Source organism: Neovison vison, chromosome 1, assembly GCF_020171115.1.
Source record: "Neovison vison isolate M4711 chromosome 1, ASM_NN_V1, whole genome shotgun sequence".
Taxonomy (NCBI): domain Eukaryota; kingdom Metazoa; phylum Chordata; class Mammalia; order Carnivora; family Mustelidae; genus Neogale; species Neogale vison.
The window spans coordinates 6,029,836-6,048,840 of record NC_058091.1 but is presented as its reverse complement, the minus strand read 5'-3'; the positions used below and the strand labels follow the sequence as shown (position 1 = coordinate 6,048,840).

Sequence of the window (19,005 nt, the reverse complement as noted above, 5' to 3'; positions counted from 1 at the left end):
GCATTTCTATAGCTTCCTTTGTATACCCAAATTCCGAAAGCATTTCGTGGAGCCACGGGAAATATCATCAGGAAAATACACAGTGATAGGATGTCAATACCAGAAGGGGTTTCCATGTAGCCAGACCCAGCAGCCCCCCCACCCCCACTGTGCGCAACAGCGGGACCCCCCAATGTATAAACAGGAGTGCCATGTGTCGGTGCTGGTTAAGAAAGGAGAAGCGCGCGTGGGAGGGGTCCCTCCGCATCCCCTGTGCCATCCACAGAAGACGCAGTCTTTCCTGCTTTCACAAAGAATGACTTCAGTCCGAGTTGCACAGGATTTACCGCCCCGCCCCCCAACAGACGACAGGTCTCCAACTCCAGATGAAGGCGCTGGGTATCACTCCCTTCACCAGTGCCCCCCTTCTTCCTACCGCAATCAGCCTTGGCAACGAACCACCCAGATGAAAGGCTGGGAGAGGACTGGGAGAGGACAGCATCGGAGCAGCGTGGTGCTCGGAGAGGACAGGTGCCGCTCAGTCTAACATTCCAGGGGCCTGTTCTGGGGACCATTTTCCTGAGCCTTAGGAAAATAAGCACGAAGGTGGACTTGTGCTACGTTCTGTCTCCCTCTGCCACTGGCGTGGAAACCGCGATTTGGATGCGGCTGGGGACTCTTGGGGCCTGTGGTGAACTGGCCCTGAGCCCCGTCTGTCCTCCAGCCAGCCACCGAGGCAGACTTACGACTATCCTCCAGGGGTCACAATTGGGTTACAAATTCCTCACGGCGCAGGACTGAGCAGCCTGATTTGGAACAATTTATTCGAATCCTTCTTCATTAAGATTCAAATGGAATAAGTAAGGTAGAAATTGAACAGACACAGAAATTGGGCCTTGCTGCTCCTGTAGTCAGTAAACATTTATTCACTAAGCCCGGTCTGTGTGTTCTCTCTGTCTCTCCCTCGCTCACAGTTGTTCTTCCAATCCTTCCTGCTTGCTGTTTTAATGCATAATTAAGAAGGTCAGAATTAATGAAGCGGTGTGGAGTAAAGTTCAAGGAATCCCCAGGCACTATTTATTCTATTAGATCTCAGGCATGAATGTCAGCTTGGCACAGTCAGCGGCATAAGCAATGGGGCCGGCTGCAGCCCAGGAACAAGCCACCGAGGGAGACTCACCTGCACCGACAAGTCATTCCGAAGCTCCTTCCCGGCGAAAATCACACGCAACTGGCCAGCTGGAACCCCCCGTCGCTTAGCAACCACCTCCTTGAGCTGGAAGATGCTGGTGTCGGACTCGACCTCCACTGGGAAACCATGGCTGGAGTTGAACCTGACAAACACTGACCGGGACATTGGGAGAGAGAGGGGAAGCGAGTATTACTCAAAGCTCGGACATGGCAGTAGCAACATTTTGGACCCAAGCTACCGCCCGCCCGCCCTCCGATGAACGGCTTACACTTTCTTCCACTGGTAACATAGAACTGAGTGCAGTGGGGCAAGGTTTGAAGAAGACTGGAGTTTCGCTGTGGGATTTCCCTTTCTACATCCGTCAGTGACCCTGAAACACAATCGCAGGTGCCCTCCGACGCCTGTCCTGGGCCACAAAGGGCTCCCGCGGAAGCCTGGCCGCAGGGGAATGGCGAGACTCCAGGGAGTTTTTGGACAGGCTGGAACGAGCACTCCCTCCACGGGGCCCTCTTCCTCCCAAACATGAGAGATGCTCGGTTTGCGCTCACAGGTGCGGCGAGGCGAACCTCGCAGCCGCATGCAGCCAGACCCGAGCCCGAGACACCGCGTGACCCCACGCAAGGGCCGCACTAGATCTGCCGGTGGCACTTACTCGCCCTTGCTTTTCAAACTACGGACCCCGTCTTCCCGATGGGAGCCGCTACCCCCTCGTGACCGACCCTGGGACCGGCCGACCGGCCCCGCCTCCTCGACGTGGCTGCCTGGCATCGGACTTGTCACTGTCACCCACACAGTCCCTTCCTGCCCGCGCGTCCGTCTCTTCTCGGTTCTTGCACTAGCCTCCCAACTGGAGTCTTTTTTTTTTTTTTTTTAAGATTTTTTAAAAATTTATTTATTTAACAGACAGAGATCACAAGTAGGCAGAGAGGCAGGTAGAGAGAGAGAGAGAGAGAGAGAGGAAAGCAGGCTCTCTGCTCAGCGGAGAGCCCGATGTGGGACTCGATCCCAGGACCCCGGGATCATGACCTGAGCCGAAGGCAGCGGCTTAACCCACTGAGCCACCCAGGCGCCCCCGAACTGGAGTCTTAATAGACTCTCTGCGCTTCCAAAATGCCCCGCACCGTTCTGCAGAGCAAGCCTTTGCAACCCAGAGCTCTGCCCTCAAATCTTTTTTTTTTTTTTTTTAAAGATTTTATTTATTTTTTTGACAGAGAGAAATCACGAGTAGACGGAGAGGTAGGCAGAGAGACAGGTGGGGGAGAAGCATCAGAGCAGAGAGCCCGATGCGGGACTCGATCCCAGGACCCTGAGATCATGACCTGAGCCGAAGGCAGCGGCTTCACCCACTGAGCCACCCAGGCGCCCCTGCCCTCAAATCTTTTAAAGGGCCACTGTGTCTGCTGGGAGAGAGTCCCAGCCCCCGTCATCTGACACAGACCCGTATCCCGGCTGCGCCTCCATCGGTCCGCACATGCGCACCGCCGCGCCGAAGGCCCCCAGAACACCTGCGCACCCGTCTCCCTTTCCCACACCCTTCTTCACCCCCGCCTGCTGAAAGCCTGCCCACCACAGGATCCACCTCAGATGCTCCTCCTCCAACAGGCCTCTCGCGATTGATCGGCCCAGTCAAGACCCAGCTGCCTCTTGGGGCCTCAGGGGGGTGAACACAACCATCTTACACTATTTGCCACAGTCTCCCCTGGAGGCAGCGGAGCACCGAGTTCCAAGGACACCCTCCGGAGTGGGAAGGACCCCAATGCCAGTCCCTGGAGGTCCCTTCCCAGTGGAGCAGGTGGGGTAAAAGTCTTACCCCTATTGCTTTAACTCTCAGTTCCCTGTCACAATAAATAAGCCACAGAGGGTGTTCTGTGATGTGTTAAGCAGTATTTATAGTGTTTACAACGATCACATAATTACTTTCAAAAATAATGAATGTTTGTATAAGACTTACATGTTTTGGGTATATATTTCTCCTTCTTTAAAAAGGATGATAAACTCCTTAAGGCCAGCCACTATAGCTTATCTTCTGCAGCATCCCCTTTAAATGTAGCATTATCACTTACTAGCTGTCAATTCAAATAGGAGATGGCCCACCGAGTAATAATCATAATAAAATAATCACTGCAATGCCAATAATAATCGAACACCCACGATTTGGCAGAAGTAGCACCTCACATATGTTATTTTTAAGCTTTCTGATGATCTGGTAAGGTCAGTATTATTAGCCTTAGCTAACAGAATAGTAAATGGAGTCCTAGAGAATTGTAATCACTTTTTTAAGGACATCAGCTGCTTTGTAATGGAATCACAACTCAAATTCAGTTCAATCAAACTCTAAACTCCTTTCCATTTCTACTATAACAGGCTGCCTAAAATATTCTCCAAAGGAAGTCCACATTCCTTTTCCTTAGGATAAAAAGACAAACAACAACAGCAAAGAGGCTTTCTAACATAATTCAGATATCCCCTATCCAGTTTAGCAGCAGAAAATGGGATTAAAAAATAAAAGCTTCGATGAAGCGCTAAGATCAAAGAAAAAAGAACAATGATTATAAGACACAATAAAATAAAAATGACACCGAAATGAGAGCAGGTGTCACAGATGACACCACAAGAGCAAAAACCTGACATAGTCTACCCAGCACAGAAACATAGTTAGGGAAGGAGTATGCACTGGAAATGACAAAAGTGTTCCAAATCAAAATTTTTTTTTATGATGAAAAGAATTACAGAGGAAAAGGGGCTTTTGATAAACTTTTAAGTAGATGTCATATGACACCACTGAAGTAGAGGAGGAGAAATAAATGTGTACTAGAAGCCCTTGCAGTATATTCCCAGAATCCTCAGATCAGAGACCATAAGGCAACCAATTCATCAGATAAGATAGGAAACAAGTAAGGGGCAAGAAGGGACAAAAGGTGTGGCCCCAGTTCTACACACAATTTTCTAACGGTGTAAACAGATTTGTTTTTAAAGCAAAATACCATAGAGAGGAACGATGGGAAGAAACAGCTCGGGACTACACGAAAGTCACTAAAACTAAAGGAATAAAAATTCCAGGATGCCCTGAGTAGAAGATTTTTCTCCAGGAGTTTCAATTAGGTGCATTCCATCTTAAGGACAAGAATTATAAAAACAAACTAGCCAAATTAAAGTGAAAAAGAACTGCAAAAAACATAGTAGAGAGTTCTGTACCACAACTCAAATCATTAGTATCTAAAGGCTTTTCTTCATTCCGTTTAAGTAGAAAAATTTAAGTTTTTGATGGTTAAGTCATGTCAATAGTTAAAAAATGAGTGTTTTTGAGTAGCAGTTCAAATATACACTAGGGATGGACAATGGAAAACCCACCAAATGCACAGCAGGTATTAGGCAAGCTAAAATATGGTCACAGATAAGAACAAACATTTTCAGGTGACCTGATCATCAATAATCAAGTGCCACTATGTGGGACGTGACCGGTGCCTAGTGGCAGAAGTGTACTTTTTGGTGGGTCTCTATCTTCTTCTGGCACAAGGGAGAAATGTGTCATGCCCTATGGGTCCTGGTCCTGAAACTCCAAGATTCCCAAAAGAGAGGAAGAGAGGAACGCACCCAACCTTGTCCCTCTACTACCTCTTGAAAAGTCACAGGAAGAAGAGTATCTTTAGAGCCAATTAAAAAGAAAATGGGATGCTGGTTGTGCCACTTGCTAATTTTAAGACTTGGGACAAATGACCTGGTCATCTTTCTCAGCTCCTTGCCTGCTAAATGGAGATAATGTGTGCAACCTTAAATGCCCCATTACAAAAGGTTTGCAATGATTACGGATGCATCAGGAAATTATGGCATTTGGTACACATCTGTACTCTTAGTACAAGGCAGTTTGTAATCCAAAAACAATTCCTTAATTTCAGTCACCTAGAGGAGCTAGTGCTAATTAAAGTAGCATCCATTCTTTATATTGTAACTAACATAGATTAAATGGGATATGGATAAATGCTAAATAAAGTAGCCTATTTTTCTGGTTTCTGCCCTTCTTCATGATGGGCAGAAAACTCCCAGGAACAAAGAGACCCAGATAAAGAATTTAGCTTGTCTCCTTTCCTGAGATTTAATAATAAATTAAAATTTTGGAAATGCATTGATTCAATGACACCTATAATAGCATCAGAAATAAATAGTATACGAATTAACACTATCAATAATGTTGACAATGTTAATAATCAATAATAAATACCATAATGCATTGCTAAGAAAAAGATAATGAGACACACCCACACTCATTTTGGTGCCATCCCTAACCAGTGTTCAGAAGATCCAGAGGATAAGAAAGTAACTAAGAAAAAAAGGGGAAGGAGTCATTGGGTGATGGGCACGTATGTTTCTCCCAAGGCTATTCTCTTTGCCCAGCCTGACTGGGGTAAAAATGCTTGAGTAACAACTGTAGTAGTTTCCAATCATTCATCATTCCTATGATCCATCCAAAGATGATGGCTCTTATAGGATCCGGCCTACCTTGAAAACAACCATTCTGCTTCCCACACAGACAGCAGTCATGGAATTAGGTGGGCTGAGCCACTCTCTCCCTGGAGTCCAGAATGGACGGTTATTAATCAGCACAACTTCATCCTCCTTGTTACAGTGACAGGCTCAAGGATGGGCATAAACCAGCCTGGCTTTCCCTTAGTCACAGTGATAAATTCCCTGGAGACCTAAGAAGGGGTGATCCAAGGTGGACAAATCAGAAAGCAGTCCAGATTTGTCAAAGACTTGGCTTTAGACGGCACTGAACATCATGCGAGGCTCAGACATTTCTGCTCAGAGAATTAAACAAAAACAGAAGCCAAGACAGATCATTGTCATCCGCATAGAAAGAGGCTCAGTCCTTTGTGGTAAGATAATTCTTCCTCAAGAAAGAATGCCCCAAGCTCTCTCGACAGGATGTTTAGCTCCATCTGTAGTCTGGCAAACACCGGTAGCATCCCCTGGCAATTGGGGTGACCAAGAAGTACCCCTACATATCGCTAACTATCCCTTGGTGGGGTAGTTTCTTCTTTACCTATTAAAAATTACCACCAAGACTAGATTCTCCTGTTGTAAACAGACAAACCCTGTCCTCACTTTCCCCTTCACACATTGTCCACTTCTCTACACAGAAAACCTTCTATGAATTTATTATAGTTCTGCTCTCCACCGACTTACTTCACATCCTTTTGTGAACCCACTCTTGAAGACTACTCTTGGTAAAGCAGTAACCTAATAATAATGCTATAATTATTCTATAATAATTCCATAACACTTCTAATAATAATTCTAATTGTTATGAGAATAATTTTAAGTCTAGAAGTATTAGAGTACTTCTAATTCAATGGTTCCATTTCTATTTTTCTCATATTTGACCATTCAGAGACATTCGGTAGATTTTTGTTCTTATAACACTTCTTTTCTCCAGGCACGTGCCATCACACCATCCTGGTTTCTCCCTACAACACAGGACATGCTTTCTTAGCTTCATCTACTGAGTTCTCTTCCTGTGTTGGACTTACTGATTTTAGAGTACCCAAGGGTCTACTTAGATACTCTTCTTTGGTACCTGCGTGTTCTCCCAGGGTTGTATAATCCATCCTGTGTGCAACATAATTCATGTGCAATTCAATATATTTCCATGGGAAACGTTCACTCAATATGATTGTTACTATCTAGTCCTCTTTTAAGATCCAACTCTCCCATAAACTTCTACCTCAACCCATGCTCAGGATGATGTGAGTCCATGGAGTTACCTACTTCTTAGGACCAATTCCTACATTCCTCATGCTATAGAACTATATAGAGTCATGTGGAGTTTAAAACACATGCAGATATAACAAGTATGACAACTATAGCATAAATAATGGGGGAATGGATATGGACCTATTAGGCTATAAGCCTTCCACATATTTTTGGAGGAAAGTGATGTAATATTAACAATAAATAGACTGTAAAAAATTAAGAATATACATTATAATTCTTAGAGTAAAAAGTGACTAAAAATGTTGAGTTAAAAAGCATATAAAAATTACCAATGGCATTCTAAAAGATTTTTATTTATTTATTTGACAGACAGAGATCATAAGTAGGCAGAGAGGCAGGCCAAAAGAGAAAGGGGGAAGCAGGCTCCCCACTGAGCAGAAAGCCCAATGTGGGGCTCAATCCCAGCACCCTGGGATCATGACCTGAGCCAAAGGCAGAGGCTTTAACCCACTGAGCCACCCAGGCACCCCCCAATGCCATTCTAAAAAATAGAATCTCCAGAAAGGGGGAGAAGAGAAACAGGGAAATAAAAACAGAGGAAAAAAATAGAATGAAATGGAAGAACTAAATTCAACCATATCCATAATTACAGTAAGTTCTAATGGAATAAATACTCCAGTTAAAAGGCAGAGACTCAGAATAGATAGAACAAAGTAGCTCCAAATATATATGGTCTACAAAAGCTCCATTTTCAATATAAAGATACAAATAGTTAGAAAGTGAATGAACAAAAAGCATAATAAATTATAAAAAGGCAGGAATGGCAACATTTATATCACATAGAGTCGAAGACAAAATATGCTGTGAACACTTGAGATGAAAAGAAGGCCAAAAATCACACCCTGTGCCCACCTATTCCTTCCTATCTTTGAATTGGGTGAGGCGACGTGTACCTCATTTTACCAGTCTTGGAGTGCGCAGGTCTCCCTCTGTTCCCAGACTCCCAGGACAGACAAACGGAGGGTGAGCCCTTCCTACTCCCCTCACAAGGTAAGAGATCAAGAGGCCGATCCAGCAGCAACTGCCAAAGATGTCACTCATGGCCTTGAGACGACTAAGATTCTTTGACAAAGGAGTACCCACTGGATTTCCTATTTGTCCTTTCTCTCTCTCTTCCCCCTGCCACACAGTCTTCTTCATTGATTAGTTCTACCATTTTCTTCTTTAATTATTTAGCAAAAATCATAGTATGGGAGGTAGAGAATTAGAGGTAGGAAAAATGCAATTAAGAATCTGTATAACACGAGGTGTGTCTTATGGCTAAGACCATGGTCTGTGGATCCACCTGCCAGGATTCAAAACTTAGGTCTGACCCTATCAGACTGTGTAACCAAGTCACACAGTTTTTGAACTTCAGTTTATTTTCTATAAAAGAAGAGATAATAACAGTGCCAGGCTCATAAATTTGTTGTGAGAATTAAATGAATTGATATATGGAATGTATAAAACTGCCTAATATACTGTAAGTTTCAACAATTATTAGTTCTTACCTAAGGCCCAATATATGGCTTAAAATTGTGGTTACTAGATCAATTGGACAATATTAATATTTTGGGTAACCAAAAGAACCTACCTTTTATTCTCTTTCAATAATTAAGATTATTCAGATCAATTCTACTTCACTATGCTTTGTGGTGCACTGCAATTGATCTAGAGTGGCTTTAGGGTACAGATAATGATATCATCTGTTTAGACAGAGCTCTCAGTTTTCAAAATGCTTTTACAGACATTATCCTAGCTAATCTTCACAATAGCTCTGAAAGATAATTGGGGCAGCATTTGCTATTCCTACTTTCAAAATGAATAGACAGAAGTATGAGAAGGCAAAGTGATTTACCCAAAATTTATAAGGAAAAAAGCAGGAGCTAGAGCTGGTGTCCTCAAACCCTCTCCTTCAGGTCACTGACTTTCACACAGGGCTATGTACCACCCTGAGGGCCTAAGAGGATAATCCTTCCACTTCCTATTCTTCCCGTACCTTCCTGAAAACTGACATGTCTAAAAACATGTTAATGGATGAGGCATACTGATAATCTTTTGTCCCACTTTTTCTTCAAAATCAACATAGCCTTACTATACCAAGATAAATGTATATCATGCATCCACCCAATTTCACTCTGGTACATTACCACAGGGCATCAGAAAAGCAGACCAGGAATTACTGGTGACTGTGAGGCCTCTTTTAAAACCAGGTGAGGTTTCCTTCTTACACAGCAGGGCAAGGGTTTACACCGGAAGCAGGCTATGTGAGGTTATGCAACATGGGTTGTACTGTGTGGTTAGAAATTCAGCTACACAGCAGAGGGGTAAGAGGAATGATGATGTTCATTTACCTGCCCCAGCTCTTCTACGTCCTCAGTATTGCCAAAAAAAGTCATTCCTTCTCAGGGAATGTCTCAGAATAGCAAAGTTAAGATTGTTCTTTGTCACATGGAAGGTGGGAGTGACTTTTATTTCATTTAGGAAATGAATTGCTGTCAAAGTTCCCTTCCTTACATAGCCACCCACCCTTCCATCCATCCATCCATCCATCCATCCATCCACCCATCCACCCATTCAGCCAGCTAGACACGTGGTTAGACAACCAGACAGCCACACGCCCATTGTAGAATAAGAATTCGATTATAACAAGATGGCTGTTTGGGCCCATTTTTGTTCTGACAAATTAATTCTTATTGGATGACTGATTTGATAAAGCAGGCTAGTTTTACAAAACATGTCAGAAGGCAGGTGTTTTCTATGAACAGAATAACTTATACACAGCTCAAAGGCTTTGATAAAAACATAAAGATAAAAACACTTAATCATAAATATTGCACTGGCAAAGTTGAGATGAAGTTAATATTTTAATTTTCCCAACATTTTATGAATTTATCAGATGCAACAAAATACCTCTAAATGAAAGAATGGCAGTTAAATTAATAATGAGTTAAAAAAATCTTGGTATAATCTATTTCATACTCTTCCCAGAAAGCAAAAAAGTGAAAGACTATATGATTATTTTCCTAGTAAGTATGTAATTGCATATTCTTTGCTTTCAACAAAATTAAAGATGGAGTCAGTTGGGTCATAAACTGATAAATCACTGAAATAACTGTATTGAAGGCTTACTAAGTATTTTTCTCATATTATAATTTTGAATGAATTAAAATGAAGTAATAGTTTTATAATAAAATTCTTTCTATTCCCATATGCTTATTTATTAGAACTATAAAAATAAAAAGAATGATGCTGAACCTACTTCATTCTAGCAATAAGTAAAATTCATCCACAGATACATGAGTTAGAAAAATAACCTATTCTTCCCAATTAAGAGATACATTTCCAATATAATTTTACGCTTCATAATTATTTGTCCATATCACAATCCAGCAGAAATTGTTAACATCAATGCTTTATGATACCAGGGAATTTAAAAATACATCTTAAATGTCTTTTTTTTTTAGTTTTTATTTTATTCCAGTTAGCTAACATACAATGTTATATGAGTTTCAGGTGTACAATATGATTCAACACTTCCATACATCACCTGCTGCTCACAAGGACAAGTGCATTCCGTAAGCCCTATCACTTATTTCCCCTTCTTTCCACACTCTTCCCCTCTGTAACCGGCAGTTTGTTCTCCATAGTTAAACTTTGTTGTGGTTTGTCTCTCTCTCTCCCTTTTTCCCCCTCAGTTTTCTAAAACTGTTTCTCAGTTTTATGTTCCTCAGTTTTCTAAATTCTACATGCAAGCCATATGGTATTTGTCTTTCTCGAACTTAATTCACTTAGCATTATACTAACTAGCTACATCCATGTCCATGCAAATGGCAAGATTTCATTCTTTGTTATGGTTGAATAGTATTCCATTATGTATACTATACGCCACATCTTCTTTATCCATTCATCCATCTATGGGTATTTGAGCTGCTTCTATATCTTGGTTATTGTAAATAATGTTACTCTAAACATAGGGGTACATGTACCTCTTTAAAATAGTGTTTTTGTATTCTTTGGATAAATACCCAGTAGTGAAATCCCTGGATTGCATAGTTCTATTTTTAACTTTTTAGGGAATGTCCATTTTGTTTTCCATGGTGTCTGGACCAGTTTACATTCGCACCAACATGCAAGAGGGTTACTTTTTACCCATACTGTTTCTTGTGCTATTGATTTAAGCCATTGACAGGTATAACATTGTAGTTTTGATTTGCATTTCCCCGATGGTAAGCAATGAGTATCTTTTCATTTGTCTGTTAGCCATCTCCATGTCTTCTTTGGAAAAATGTCTGTTCATGTGTTCTGCCCACTTTTAACTGGATTATTTGTTTTCAGGTGTTGAGTTCTGTAAGTTCTTTACACATCGTGGATACTAACCCTTCATCGGATGTATTTGCAAACACCTTCTTCGATTCTCTAGATTGCCATTTAGATTTGTTGATTATTTTCCTTCACAGTGAAGAAGCTGTTTATTTTTATGAACTCCCAATAGTTTATTTTTGCTTTTGTTTCCCTTGCCTTGGCAAACATATCTAGTAAGAAGTTGTATGGCCAATGTCAAAGATGTTACTGTCTGTCTTCTCTTCTAGGATTTTTATGGTTTCATGCCCCACAATAAGGTCTTTAACCCATTTTGAATTCATTTTTGTGTATGGTATAAGAAAGTGATCTAGTTTCATTCTTCTGCATGTGGCTGTTTGGTTTTGTTGTTGTTGTTTTTGTTTTCTTTTTCTGAATACCATTTGTTGAAGAGACTGCCTTCTTTCCATTGGATATTCTTTTCTGATTTGTTGAACATTAATTGACCATAGGGTCTTGTTTTTTGTTTTTTTTTTAATCCATTCTGTCAGTACGATGTCTGTGATTGGAGCATTTAATCCATTTATGTTCAAAGTAATTATTGACAAATACATATTTATTGCCATTTTATTACTTGTTTTGTATTTTTTTTTCCTGAACATTTTTCTCGGATCCTTTCTTGCCTTTCTTTCATGGTTTGCTGGTTTTCTTGTGGTTTTTTTTTTTTTTTTTTTTCTTTCTCTTTATTCTTTACTAGTGGCTTTTGATTTGTGGTTACCATTAGGCTTGTACATAACATCTTCTGTATATAGTAGTCTATATTAAGTTGATGGTAATTTAAGTTAGAAGTCATTCTTTTTTTTTAATTTTTTCAATTTATTTATTTTCAGAAAAACAGTATTCATTATTTTTTCACCACACCCAGTGCTCCATGCAATCCGTGCCCTCTGTAATACCCACCACCTGGTACCCCAACCTCCCACCCCCCCGCCACTTCAAACCCCTCAGATTGTTTTTCAGAGTCCATAGTCTCTCTTGATTCTTTACTCCCCTCCATGTTTAGGTATATGGTATCATATTTTACATCCTTTTACTTTGAGTTCTTTGGCTGAGATTTTACAAAAATATTAATTTTTACTGCTTTTGTGTTTCTTACCTTCATTCTATCTCTTTGGGTCTTTCCTTTCCACTCAATGAGCTTCCTTTACTATTTCTTACAGGACTGTTTTAGTGCTCATGAACTCCTTTAGTTCTTGTTTGTCTGGGAAGGTTTCTATCTCTGCTTTATTCTGAATCATAGCCTTGCTGGACAGAGCATCCTTGGCTGCAGATTTTTCTCACTCAGCATTTTGAACATATCATGCCACTCCCTTTGGCTTGGAAAATTTCTACTAAAAAATCCCCTGATAAGTTATTAGGGTTTCCCTTATGTGTAACTGTCTTATTTTGTCTTGAAATATTTAAAATGCTTTCTCTATTACTATATTTTGCCATTTTAGTTATGTGTCTTGGTATGGATCTGCCCTTGTTGATATTGTTAGGGGTTCTCAGCTTTCTGGATCTGGCTGTTTCCTACCCCAAATAAGGGATTTTTTAAGCTATTATTTCTTAAATACATTTTCTTCTCCTTTTTCTTTCTCTTTTTCTAGCATTTCTATAATGTGAATGTTATTATGCCTGGTAGAGTAATTGAGCTCCTTAAATAAGTCCACTCTCATTATGCATATTTCTTTTTTCCTCTTTTTTATTTCACTTGATTACTTCCCATTACTCTGTTTTTTAAGTCATTAATCAATTCCTTTGCTTCTTCCAGCCTGCTGCTCATTCCATCAGCATGTTTCTCATTTCATTTATTGAGCCCTTTATCTCCGCTGTGTTATTCCTCATCTCTGTGTTAAGGATCTCACTCACACCTTCCACTCTTTTCTCAAGTCCATTGAGTATCTTTATGATCTTTACTTTAAATTCTCTATTAGGCATGTTCCTTATATCTTACATCTCTGGCCATGGCCTTGTCCTGTTCTTTTATTTGGGGCAAATTCCTCTCTCTTCTCATTTTGTTGAAATATCTGTGCCTGCTTCTGTATTTTAGGAAAGTCAGCTACTTCTCCTGTTCTTGAGGGCAATGGCCCTATGAAGAACTCCAAGGACAGAAGATACAGTGTGGTTAGAGGTTTGGGCTGGTTTTCTTGGGGAGGGAACCAGCCATGCTGGGACTTAGGCAAGCATGACAGAGAAGGGTGGTTCCACCAAGGCATAAGGGAATGGGCTTGGCGTATGCAAGTTGGGAAGTAAGTATTGGCTCTGTGTTGGTTTCTGCCAGTGCCCCGTATCTACGCTGGGGGGTAGAGAAGAGAAACTGTGTCTGCCAATTCCTTTGTTCCTGGAGGGGGTCTCTCCATGAATGCCAACTCTCTGAGATACACTCCAAGATGAGCAAACAATCTCTCCACTTTGTGCCCCAGGCACTCTTCAGATTGCTGTCTCTATGATGTATGTCTGTAGGTCATTTCCCCTTCCTTCTCTCCAAGAACAGCCCCAATGTCCACCAAGTTCTCCCTGAACCAAGCCCTCTGCCTTTAAAACACCGGACTTTAAGCCCTGCTGGTTGCAAAAATTCATGAAATTCAGCTCTTCTTCTTTGTAATCCAATTGCTATGGAGAGTCATTTTTCTTGTATTCTCTCCTCTGTGTTACTCTGTCTCTCACCCTTCTCTGTGACTGCAGCTCCCTCTGCACCACAGCAGTCGTGATCCATTTCTCTCCCAAACCACATCTCCACACTTCCTACCTTCTTCAGTGTGGACTCTTCTCTACCTTTAGTTGTGGAGTTGTTCTTCCAGTCTTTAGGTCGGTTTCTGGGGCATTTAGGATGATTTGATAGTTGTGTATTGTGTTCACAGGATGAGGTAAGCCTAGTGGTCTTCCTACTCTGCTCCCATCTTCCCCAGGCTCTCTCTAAAATTTCAATTTTTTTGTACATGTTTTTCTTGCAGAAATGTATTTCAGGTGATTCATAAATATTTTTAAAGTCTGTTTTTGTTATTTATTGTAGCTATGTTATAGAAAATTACCACAAACACCAAATTCACAAAAACTGAGCCATTTACTCGCAGGAGAAATAAAAGATAGATTCTGTTGAACCTCTGGTAACAACATTTTCATGAACCAATCAATACATAACCTTATTTTATGTTTTTGTTTAAAGATATCTCATTTAATAAATATGGATGATCTATTAACACTTAACTCATAGCAAACAGCGATCCAAACTCATGCCTGGACAAAGTATCACATGTATCTTCCCCATTAGGCACCTTACAGCCTTCTTGTGCTTAGGAATACTAGCCCACACTTTAGCACTACACTTGGTGATCATTTAATACAATGAAATCACCAATAAAATACTCAAAAACACAGAAACATGGCATGAAATAGATCACAATAAGGACATCTGTTTACAGTAAGAGAGGTGAAACAAGAAACCTAGAGGCGCCTTACTCAGCCCTGGCTGGGAAGCTGCCTCTGGAGTGTCTCAATTTTCTCACCAGTGTGTGAATGTTTGTGAATGACCAGGAGAGTGCCCCAAGTATTAATTTTGGGGTTAAAAATATATTGTAATGTGTAGATAAATAAAATACAGAATCCATGCCTAAGAAGGATTGACTCTATTACATTAAGGTCAAGTACTGGGGGAAATGAAATAGAAAACAAGTTTGAAAAAATATATATGTAAAATTTCTGACTATAAAAACATGCCTTTTCATTTATTATTAAAATGAAAGAAAAAAACAAATTATAGTTTTAATATACTATTGGACACATTAAAATGCAATTGTATCATTTAAACCTTCTTATTAACAATATAATACTCCAAGTATTTAAACCTGTAATAAAATTTTTATATCAACTTAAGAACATGCAAGTAAATATATGAATTTTCAAAATAAATATTTTTATGCGATATATGATCAAAATAATTTGAATATTATGAATTCTGTTACAAATGGAAACTAAAATCACAATGAAGCTGATTAATACAAAGAAATCAAAACTACACAAACTACAAAATGAATGTCATCCTATTTAGAGTCGATTGTGAAACTAAACAGACTTTTAGTGTTTCAGACACAAACTCTGGAGATCACACGATCCTGAGGTTCAATGGTTTGTTTCTCTGTTTGCCTAACTGCAGGTGAAATACTTTCCACATATAATTTTACTTTGTTCTTTTATATAGAAACAATTTTGAACAATTTTGCATGCCTCAGTTGCCTCAATCAAAAAGAGGTTTACAAAGATAACTAAAAAATAAATGAACTACAACAACAACAGAAACAGTTCCTCAGATAGAAGTACCATTTTAGGGAAAAGCTACTATTATAAAAATATGTTCTGATGTTAAGTGTCAACAATTTATGTCTTTCTCTCCCAGAGATGGGACAGTCTGTTAGAAGTGTGAATAAAATGAATTAGCCTTGGCTGGGTTTTTGTTTTGTTTTGTTTTTTGTTTTATGGGGAGGGCAACTTTCAGTCTTTATCTCTAACTTTTTTCCCTATAAATTTTCCATGTGAGGGCACCTGGGTGGCTCAGTGGGTTAAAGCCTCTGCCTTCGGCTCAGGTCATGATCCCAGGTTGTGGGATCGAGCCCCGCATCGGGCTCTCTGCTCAGCCGGAGACCTGTTTCCTCCTCTCTCTCTGCCTGCCTCTCTGCTTATTTGTGATCTCTGTCAAATAAACAAATAAAATCTTTAAAAAAATTTTTTTTCCATGTGATACTAGAGTAGATTTATTTCACTAGTTTTTAAGTTGGAGAAAACTAATAAAATTAAATTTTTGTATTGAGTAAAGAAATAAAGAAGTAAATGTTCTCCTTGTAATCTAACATCAATTGTTGATAATGCATTAAAAATATTTAAGCTAAAATGCTCCAAAGCCAGCACCATACCACTGTTGACTTATATACCAGAAAAATCTGGAAGAGTGCCTGAAACACAGCAAACACTCACTAAATGACAGCACTAATATTAATACAAGAAACCCATACCCTAATATTTTCTATTGACTTGGCATAAATCAAGTCATTGAAGGGTTTAAAAAAGTGATCACCTAGTCAATAAACTGAAATTTTTGTCCCACAGACCTAAACTTACACTATATTTCTGCCCCTAAAACTTAAATACAAAATTCCATTTTCAAATGTATTTGCTAACTTTTCAGTGAAAATTTAAACCAGTGGCATGTACCACTCAACATGTGAGCATAGATTCAAATATAGAGGCTTTCAAGCCAGACAAAGGAAATATTTGTTATAATATCTCTTTTAAGGTTTTATTTACTTATTTGACAGAGAGAGAGAGAGAGAGAGAGAACACAGGGAGGCAGAGAGGAAGGCAAAGGCAGAGGGAGTAGTAGGCTCTGTGCTGAGCAAGGAGCCTGATGCGGGGCTCGATCCCAGGACCTTGGAATCATGACCCAAGCCAAAGTCAGACGCCTAACCAACTGAGCCTCCCAGGCACCTCTTAAAATCTCTTAACATTTCTATAGATGTGGGGGAAATTGGAATCTCATACATTGCTGGTGGGAATATAAAATGGTGCAGCCACTTTGGAAAATAGTTTGGTGGTTCCTCAAACAATTGAACATAAAGTTACCACATGCTCCATTCTACTCCTAGGTATTTATGCAAGAGAAATGTAAACATATGTCCAACCTTTATATGAACGCTCATATCAGCATTACTATTAATAGCCAAAAGGTGGCTTGATAGGTATATGCATGCATGTGATATCCACACACAATGAAATATTTTAGGTAATTAAAAAGGGATGAAGTACTGATCACACTACAATGTGAATGAAAAAATGTTACATAAAAGAAGCCAGTTACAAAAGACCACAAATTGCATTATTCCATTCATATTAAATGCTCAGAATAGGCAAATCTATAGACACAGAAAGTATATTAGTGATCAGCTAGGGTGGCAGTGGTTAAGTCATTGGAGAGAAATGTGAATTACTGCTAAAGGGCAGGGAGTTTCTTTAGGGGGTGATAAAAATCTTCTAAAATTGATTGTGGTGATGGCTATACAAGTCTGTGGATATACTAAAAACCACTGAATTAAATGGGTGAATTTTATATAGCCTGAATACTGTAAGCTGTCTCCCCCAATACCTTTCAAAAAATCTCTATAGCCACGATTTATTAAAGTATTTAGCAAAGACAGTTCCTTAGTACTTCTGAAATAAGAAAAAATGAATATGTGCTCATTTTAAGTTCAATGGCTTTCTTTACTATTTTTGTCCATGATAGAAGCCTGGAATTATGGGAAGAAATTTAAGAAATTTGTAAACATCACCTTTTGCATTTTGTTTGTTCTTAGACTGTGGTCAAGTTTTATAGTTAAATCTCCCACAGTTGCTATACCTAGAAGTGCTTTAAGGACCTAGAATAGTGGTAATGTATGGGGAAAAAAAAGGAGACATATATTTCAACATTTAATATAGAAAATCTAATTTGCTCAAATTACTCACACTGTTCTAATTTCCATATGCTCTAAAGTAAGTATGAATAAGATTTAGACCAAATTGCTGGTGACATTAAAATTCATTCATTCATACTTTCAACAAATATTTACTGAATAAGTAACTATGTGCTAGGCACAGTGCTAGAAACTGATGTTGCAAAAATGAATAACACAGCCTAAGGCAGAGATGTTAAAACAGAATTATGCATTACAATGTGATATGTGATATTAGGGTTTGTATCATATGCAGTCTACTGAATGCTCTGAGGATAGAAGAGGGGGTGGCTAGAGACTGGAGGTGCTTCCAAATATTTCAGACACACAGGAAAATTTATGGCAGGTATAGAAAAATAAGGGAGGGATTTCCAGGTAAAGATTTGCAATAAATAAAAGTCACAGTTTAATTATTACTCTTTTAGGAATTCTTTTAGGAAAAAAAACAGGATGCTTTCATTAGTCACAAGGATGGTACTACTAAAGGATGATATATTTGCAGTGATGAGCAGAAAGCAGTACGTGTCTCAACTAATTCTGAGAACTCTGGAGGTATTTCCTGGAACTTTTAACAGGATACGTTGTTTACCACACAAAAGGACAAAGTAAATAACTCATTTTTCAATATTCAGACAACATGTCAACTAACCAAAAATATACTGGATATCACATATTTCAAAAGAAAAATATCAAAATATCTATGCTTACATTCTGAATTGTATGATATTCTGAAAGTTGTTTCATGGTAATGAAGTGCACACCGGAGGCCAGTGTTCGGTTTACAAATGTGTACTGTTAGTTCAATTGGGCACCGAATGTCTGACTGTCCGTGGCTTCTCACAAGGCATCTCTAGTTCAACTATGTACACTGATGTAATTATCACAAACCTCAGGCCTGTTTTATTTCAACTCGACTTTTTTTTTTCCCATATCATATTTATTATTTTTTAAAGATTTTATTTATTTGACAGACAGAGATTACAAGTAGGCAGAGAGGCAGGCAGGGAGAGAAGGGAGCAGGATCTCCATGGAGCAGAGAGCCCGATGTGAGGCTCAATCCCAGGACCCTGGGATCATGACCTGAGCCGAAGGCAGAGTTTGAACCCACTGAGCCACCCAGGCGCCCCCATATCATATTTATTATTAAGTGATTCAAATTTTAGCTGCACTTTTAATATTGGAAACCAAACATACTGAAGAATTCTAAGGTCATCTATAAAGTTGAGAAGGCTTTCTGGAATGGTAAAATGAATATCAACT

The 19,005-nt window shown here is 39.6% G+C and overlaps 1 protein-coding gene across 2 annotated transcripts in view; it reads right to left on the bottom strand.

Annotated features, from left to right (window-relative positions):
- Positions 1–19,005, bottom strand: part of PRKN (parkin RBR E3 ubiquitin protein ligase) — a 1,310,068-nt gene that overhangs the window by 1,024,873 nt on the left and 266,190 nt on the right. For both annotated transcript variants that reach the window (XM_044242625.1, XM_044242633.1), the window contains exon 2: positions 1,160–1,323. In XM_044242625.1, the coding sequence (XP_044098560.1) occupies positions 1,160–1,323 (164 nt within the window). The remainder of the gene's footprint in view (positions 1–1,159; positions 1,324–19,005) is intronic.